The sequence below is a fragment of the Pristiophorus japonicus genome, unplaced genomic scaffold (genome assembly GCF_044704955.1).
Source record: "Pristiophorus japonicus isolate sPriJap1 unplaced genomic scaffold, sPriJap1.hap1 HAP1_SCAFFOLD_105, whole genome shotgun sequence".
Classification (NCBI taxonomy): Eukaryota; Metazoa; Chordata; class Chondrichthyes; family Pristiophoridae; genus Pristiophorus; species Pristiophorus japonicus.
In genome coordinates this window covers 799,941-808,228 of record NW_027250702.1, presented here as the reverse complement: position 1 = coordinate 808,228, position 8,288 = coordinate 799,941, and the positions used below count along the sequence as shown (strand labels likewise).

General features: G+C 46.7%; 1 protein-coding gene across 1 annotated transcript; it reads left to right on the top strand.

Annotated features, from left to right (window-relative positions):
* The first annotated feature begins 237 nt into the window (after window positions 1–237).
* LOC139241354 (probable G-protein coupled receptor 139) lies at window positions 238–7,691 on the top strand. The gene is made up of 2 exons (XM_070869961.1): window positions 238–301; window positions 6,781–7,691. Exons 1-2 carry the CDS (start codon window positions 238–240, stop codon window positions 7,689–7,691), a joined length of 975 nt encoding a protein of 324 aa, XP_070726062.1.
* The last annotated feature ends 597 nt before the right edge of the window (window positions 7,692–8,288 follow it).

Here is an 8,288-nt window from a genome sequence, read left to right as displayed (position 1 = left end):
GATTTCCAATCTGAATCTCAGCAGTAAATATATTCGTTCACAACAGGGAATTAAATCGGCTGTGGTAATCTGTTTGTTCAAGTTTTTAAAATAACTATTTTGATCGATGTTGCAACCTCAATGTCCCCGTGGAGAGACCGCAGGGTATAACTTAAAGGCGCTGGAATTTTACCACATCAGAGTATAATTCAGGGAGATTGCCTGCAGCACAAAGGGGCTCATCGCTTCACACAGAAAATGCTTCCAATTGAACTTGCCAAGAAAATATGCGACACTTTCATTGCAGTCATTGGTGTTCCTGGTAAGTGACTATAACTATTGAAGTTGTGCAAAACTGTGTTTGAGCTGGTCTCTGGTTTTGCTCTGTGACTGATAATGTTAAATCCTTGACTAGTGGTCACCGGTTTCGACACATGATCGGTGAATTCATCCCGTTCAGTCAAATGGCCTGTATAAACACTGCGGTTTGATTCAATTGCTCCATCTGAACATAAACTTGTGTGTTTAACCAACAGGCCGATTGTTTTATCAAGATATTTTCTTTCGTGGAATATTGTGTACTTTTCAATCAGTCCTTACTCCGCGCAACTATCTGAGAGCAGGTATTAGTATGCATGTCGATCACAGTGGGATTTACTGAGTGTGAGTCACTACCCGGCGTGGAACATGATACCCCAGTAATCATGTAATGCTGGGAGTGTCTCTCACTGTACGATGTCCTGAGAATTGATCATTAACCGGTGTGGAACACCGTTCACCAGTGACCATTTATTATTGGGAATGTCCGGCTCTGTAGGATATATTGAGTGTGGGTCAATACCCGGCGTGGAACATCATACCCCAGTGATCATGTATTGCTGAGGGTGTCTGTCACTGTAGGATATTCTGAGCGTGCATCCATAACCAGAGTGGAACACAGTACCGCATTGGCCATGTATTACGGGGAGTGTCTGTCACTGTAGCATGTACTGAGCGTGGGTCACTAACCGGTGTGGATCACCATACCCCAGTGACCATGTATTTCTGGGAGTGTATGTCACTGTAGGATATACTGAGTGTGTTTCACTAACCGGTGTGGATCACCATACCCCAGTGACCATGTATTACTGGGAGTGTATGTCACTGTAGGATATACTGAGTGTGGATCACTCACCGGTGTGGAACACCGTACCCCTGTGACCATGTATTACTGGGAGTGTCATTTACTATAGGATATACTCAGTGTGGTTCACTAACCGGTGTGGATCACTGTACTCCAGTGACCATGTATTACTGGGAGTGTCATTCACTGTAGGATATACTGAGTGTGGATCACTAACCGGTGTAGAACACCGTACCCCTGTGACCATGTATTACTGGGAGTGTCATTCACTGTAGGATATACTCAGTGTGGTTCACTAACCGGTGTGGATCACTGTACTCCAGTGACCATGTATTACTGGGAGTGTATTTCACTGTAGGATGTGCTCAGAGTGGGTAACTAACCAGAGTGGAACACCGTACCAGAGTGACCATGTATTACTGTGAGTGTGTATCACTGTAGGAGCTACTCAGTGTGGGTAACTAACCAGAGTGGAACACTGTACCCAGTGACCATGTATTACTGCGAGTGTCTGTCACTGTAGGATGAACTCAGTGTGGGTCACTATTTCTTGTACTTCCGCTTCTGAGGCGTACCCTCGGAGTCGAGGATGCCTCGATTCCACACTACAAATTAGTTCCCTGACTGCTGAAAAGTCAAATGCATGACCTACTTTCTCTGTCTCAGGTGGGGCAGACGATGGTTGAACGAACGAGAGTGTTGGGTGCCTGGGTTGCTGGGCGTTCCTTCTGCTATCTCCGCTTTCTTCAGCTTGCTCTGGGCGATAATACTCGAGGTGCTCTGCTCCGTGCGGATGCTTTTCCTCCACTTTGGGCTGGTTTGGGCCTTGGGATTGCCAGGTGTAGACGGGGACGTTGCAATTATTCAAGGAGGCTTTGATTGTGAAATTGTGCGTTTCCTCTACCCACCTGTGGCTCTTTTGCAATAACGAATCACCGAGTAGAGCGTTTGCTTTTTGAATCTCATGTCAGGCACACCGACGATGTGGCCGGACAACAGAGCTGATCGACTGTGGCCAATGATTCAATGCTGGGGATGGTGCCCTGACCGAAAACACTGACGTTGGTGCAACACTCCGGCCAATTAATTGAGAGGAAATTGTGGAGGCAGCATTGGTACTTCTCCAGTGCTTTGAGGTGCCTGCTGTAAATATTCCATTTCTCTGAAGCAGATAGGCAGGCGGGTATCACTCCTGCCTTGTGGACCATGAGTTTGGTCCGGGGTTTGATGTCCTGGTCTTCAATCACTTGCTTCCTCAGGCATCCGAAGGCAGTACTGGCACACTGAAGGCAATTTTGGACTTTGCCATCAAAGTCTGCCCTTGTTGACAGTCGGCTCCCGAGGTATGGAAAATGGTCCACATTATACAGTGTACAGCCCAGTAATCCCGAGCTTCCCTGAAGCGGATGGCGAATTTCCCTGCGCCTATCCCCGCTGATATATTCTGAGTGCCCCATTTACAATTTAATTCACTCGCCATTCACACTTGAAGTCCTCTCGCCCTCACCGGGTTTGGGCTGGGAATGACAACCCTTGCAGGTTGCTGATCCTGTTCTTGACGCCAGTGCTCTACCCCTGCTGAAAGTACAAGTGCTGGACCGCTGGTCTGAACAATGTTCCATCTCCACACTCCAATGGTATCGGTATGGGAGCTCAGATGGTTCCTAGCTCTGCTGCCTTTTCTTGGGATACAAGGAACCTTCGCTGTTCCAATTCTACTCCGGTACCCTCCTTCACATATTGTTCATGTACATTGATGACTGTGTTCGCGCAATTTCCTTTTCTTGCCATAAACTGGAAAATGTCCTAACTCGCACAAAGTCATGTTCACCCATCACCTCACCCCTATGCTTTCTGTCCTACATTGGCTGCCGGTTAAAGAACACCACGATTTTGAAAATTCTCATCCTTGTTTACAAATCTCTCCATGGCCTTGCACCTCCCTACCCCTGTACTCTTTTTTAGCCTCACAACCCCTCAAGATATCTCCGCTCTTCAAATGCTGCCCTTTCGAACATCCCTCATTATACTGCTGAACCATCGGTGGCCTTACCTTCAGTTGTTTGGGCCCTCAACTCTGGAATCCCTCCCTGAACCTCGAAGCTTATCTAACCATCTTTCCATTTTAAAGACGCTCCTAAAATCAACCCTTTTAGCAAGCTTTTGGTCATATGCCTCAATATCTTCTTTTTTGTCTTGTTGTCATATGTATCTGTGTTGTCCTATTAAAACTGCTTTGAAGCGCCTTGGGACATTTAACTAGTTTAAACGTGCGATGTAAATAAAAGTTATTGTTATTATTATTAATAATATTAATTATAATTATAATTATGTGATCAACCTTGCTTCAAATTTGCGACACACTCTTTCCTTCACATGCTCCGTCTGTCACTCCCTTCCCTTCCTTAACATGTCTAAGTCGATTTCCAAGGATCCGCTCTCTACCAATATCTCCTATAATGTGGCCGACTCTGACAGCTACCTTGATTATATGACTTCTCACCCAGCTTGCTGGACGGACTCTATTATAGTGTACAAATGTTGCTGCCTGCGTTGCATTTGTTCCGATGAAGCCACTTGCCACACCAGTGCTTACAACATGTCTTCCTTTTTCTGAGCTGAGGATACCCATCCTCTGTGGTCATGATCCTGTGAGCCTGTAACCTAGCGTGGAGTGGGTAGGAGAGGAGGGGCGAAGCAGAATCATGAAGACTGAGACCAGTTGAGTCAATACCTCGGGCTGAGAGACTACAGTGGTGGGATGATTCCCCGGTCCCCCACACCTTTCTGCAGTGAAAATGCTCTGTTCAGAGAATTTTCACCAGGCTGATTCCTGAGATGAAGGTGTTGACTTATGACGAAAGGATGAGCAGGTTGAGCATATATTCGTTGGAGTTTAGAAGAATGTGCGGTGATGTTATTGAAACGTATAGGATTCTGAGGTGGCTCGACAGGGAACATGCAGAGAGGGTATTTCCGCTCATGGGGAATCTAGAACTTGGGACATAGTTATAGAATGTTCCTGATGTTGGGGAAGTCCAGAACCAGGCGACATACTCTAAGGATCACGGGTAAGCCATTTAGGACCTCCTCACTCAGAGAGTTGTTAACCTGAGGAATTCACTACCGCAGAGATTTGTTGATGCACTTGATTGGATATATTTAAGAGGGAGTTAGGTATGGCCCTTACATTAAAGGGATCAAGGAGTCTGGAGGGAAAACAGGAAAGGAGTACTGAGGGAATGATCAGCAATGATCTTATTGAATGGTGGTGCAAGCTCGAAGGGCCCAATGGCCTAATCCTGCATCTATATTCAACGTTTCTATGTTTTTATGCACAGGGTCCTCATTCCAATTTCCCGCATTTATCCACAGCCGAGGATTCCCCACCACTGTGGTGGACAAGGCACACCACAGTGTCAATCCAATTTGCTGCGTTACTTTCATCGCCCCTAATCGTCCCTGCTCGAACCATGATAGGGTCCCCGTGTCCTCACCTTCGTCTCAACCAATCCCCACATTCAATTGCTGTTCCTTCCTTCTTTGTCCCACCACCAGACATATCCCCTTTCAGCATTCCGAATGGATCGGTCCCTCCACGACAACCTGGACCACTCCTGAATCTCCCCCAACAGTTCTCCCCAACCACCGGACCTTCCAATGCAAAACCTAGAAGATGCAACACCTGCCCTTTCACATCCATTCATTCCATCGTCCAGGGCCTTCAATCTGAAACAGTAATAGACTTGTATTTCCTCCAATGTAGTATACTGTATTCGCTGTTCACGATGCTGTCTCCTGTCGATTGGGGAGGATTAAACAGAGATTGTGTGATTACATTACTGAACTTGACCATTGTGTCTGGAAAAGTGTCTCTCTCCCTCTCTCTGTCTCACACTCCCCTGGTCACTTGCCCCTTCAATTCTACATCCCACTCCCAGACTGACATCTCGACCTTCGACCTTCTAAAATGTTCCCCTTTGTAACTCAATGGGGAACAGCACCACATGTTTCCATTCTCCATTTATTGCAACCCGGTCATAAAACTGAGATTAATCTTTTCAGATCATTGCGACCGCACCCGCTTCCTCAGACAGCATGTGCTGGTAATGAAGGATGTCTTCAGTAGAGCCACTGGGAGTGGAGGAGGTGTGTGCTGGTGCTTGGGATCACCTCTCGGTGTACGGCAGGCCTTCTTGGATCTACTGACCTTTCTCCACCACATTCCTGGGCCATGGGAGCCTTCTGATCTTTGCCAGATTTACCTTGCTCCCCACCGCCCCACTCTGTTATCCTGCTCTATCCACTTACATCTCCTCTGGACTCATTTCCTGTTCCTTTAGTTGTCCCATGTGGCTTACACCATCATCCCTTTTGTCGTTGAATCACTCCTGCCCACCATCCCATCAAAGACCTTCAACTTTGTTCTTTCCTCCTCCTAACACAACTTTCTCTTCCTCTGACATTGCCTTAAAACTGTTCATCTCTCGCGGATTCCAGTATTGAAGTAAGGTTATCACCTGAAACGTTAAATCTGTTTCTCTCTCCACAGATGCTGCCTGCCACACTGAGTGTATTTAGCTTTCTCTGTATTTTATCAGATTTACCACCGTTAGTATGGGGGTAGTCTGAGCAGAGGGAGAGAGAGGGAGAGCGTGTGGAGCCTTGGTGAAGGAACACCTGCATCTCCTGGCCCACAACCGAGTCCGTGAAGGCACTTCCATTGCCCCCGAAGCTGTCCTCGGCTCACTTTAGCTACCGGTTATCCCGAGGCCTGGGAAACACAGCCAACCAGAGTTAAACCCATGAAATATGTTAAACCCGTAAAATAGTTTAAATCTGAAGCTACCATCCGCATTAGAACATTTATATTGCCCACACGCCCGCTGGGATGGCTCGGTTCCTTCCCACTGCCCCGTCGCTGCTAAACTCGGAAGCAGTGGGTTGGAAGTAGGTTAGGTTATAGAAACATAAAAACACAGAAAATAGGTGCAGGAGTATACCATTCGGCCCTTTGAGCCTGCAGCGCCATTCAATGAGTTCATGGCTGAACATGCAACTTCAGTACCCCATTCCTGCTTTCTCGCCATACCCCTTGATCCCCCGAGTAGTAAGGACCTCATTTAACTCCTTTTTGAATATATTTAGTGAATTGGCCTCAACAACTTTCTGTGGTAGAGAATTCCACAGGTTCACGACTCTCTGGGTGAAGAAGTGTCTCCTCATCTTGGTCCTAAATGGCTTACCCCTTATCCTTCGACTGTGAACCCTGGTTCTGGACTTTCCCAACATCGGGAACATTCTTCCTGCACCTAACCTGTCCTGTCCCGTCAGATTTTTAAACGTTCCTGTGAGATCACCTCTCATTCTTCTGAACTCCCGTGAATACAAGCCCAGTTGATCCAGTCTTTCTTGATAGGTCAGTCCCGCCATCCCGGCAATCAGTCTGGTGAAGCTTCGCTGCACTCCCTCAATAGCAAGAATGTCCTTCCTCAAGTTAGGAGACCAAAACTCTACACAATACTCCAGGTTGGGATGATATACTTTACATGGTAACCCCTGACCCGACGTCCACGCGGCCAATTTTGTGCTAAATCACAGGTCATACTGTCTGGGCTCAGTCATCGAGAATGTGTGACCAATAATTGACCCTTTCTTTTCCCTTCTGTTTATTACAGTGAATTTAGTGGCGATTGTGATCCTGTCCCGGGGAAAGTGCGGGCTGTCCACCTGCACCACTCGCTACCTGGTGGCCATGGCAGCGGCGGATCTACTGGTGGTCATCACTGAGATCATACTACGGTGGATCAGTTGGTATTATTTCCCGGGATCTTTGCTGGATATCACCCCTGTGTGTAGTGTTATCAATCTCCTGTCCCGTGTAACCACAGACTGTTCTGTCTGGTTCACTGTCACTTTCACCTTTGATCGATTTGTGGCTATTTGTTGGCAGAAGCTGAAAACCAAATATTGCACCGGGAGAACTGCGGCTGTGGTCCTGGCAACAAGCTGCATTCTGCTCTGCTCAAAAAACATTCCGCACTACTTTACAATTGAACCCTGGGAGATAATCGACAATGTTCCGTGGTACTGTTCCTTCATCCCAGCCTATTTTACTGAGCCCGGATGGGTGGGATTTGACTTGTTTGATACGGTTGTAACCCCACTGCTCCCATTCGCTGTAATTTTGTTGCTCAACGCTCTGACAGTCAGATACATTTTAGTGTCCAGTCGAGTCCGGAAGGGACTGAGGGGTGAGAACAAGGCGGGGAATGGCAGTGACCCAGAGATGGAGAGCAGGAGGAAGTCTGTCATTTTACTCTTCACTATATCCGGCAGCTTCATACTGCTGTGGCTGATAAATGTTATAGATGTATTTTATTATAGCATTACAGGAATAAATCCCAGTGATTACAGTGATTCTTTATATCAATTTACAGAGGTCGGATTTATACTGCGGAATTTAAGTTGCTGCACAAACACATTTATTTACGGGGTGACACAGTCCAAGTTCAGAGAGCAGTTGAAGAGCGCGGTGAAATATCCGGTTACCTCAATTGTACAATTAATTAATAAACAGAACAACTGATCGCAGCCCAGAGGCAGGTCTCAGTGTTTGCAGTCCAGGAATGTAATATTTAGCAGCAGAATTCCTTCCATTGAATTACACCAGGAATGGCTGGTGATCTGATAATACACCCAGCGGCGGGACAAGCACTGTCTGTTGGAGACGGCAATATTTCTGATTGAAAATTCCCACATGATCTTTTGGGAAATACCACACGAGCATTCTCTCTGAGCTCTTCTGTAACGGGTCACTTCAGCTATTTAGTGCAGCTAGACATTGCATCTTCCAGAGTGAGAGGCTCGACAATACGTAGGCAGGAAGGGCTGAGCTCCAGTTCAGTGGTTTATATTATATACAACATAGAGCAGATAATCAGGCTATTCGGCCCAACCAGTGTGTGCTGGTGAGTATGCTCAGCACCAGATTAGAAAGTGAGAAACTGAATGAGGCAGGGTTCAATGTATGACGTGCCAGACTGAGCAGGAGGTCCAGAACATACACACTGCGCACTTACAGTGAGAAGAGGTCTTACATCGACTTACCAAGCACACCTGCCTTCGGAAACTGCGCTTCCACAAAGTGGTTATCACTGAAATTAAACATAAGAACATAAGATTT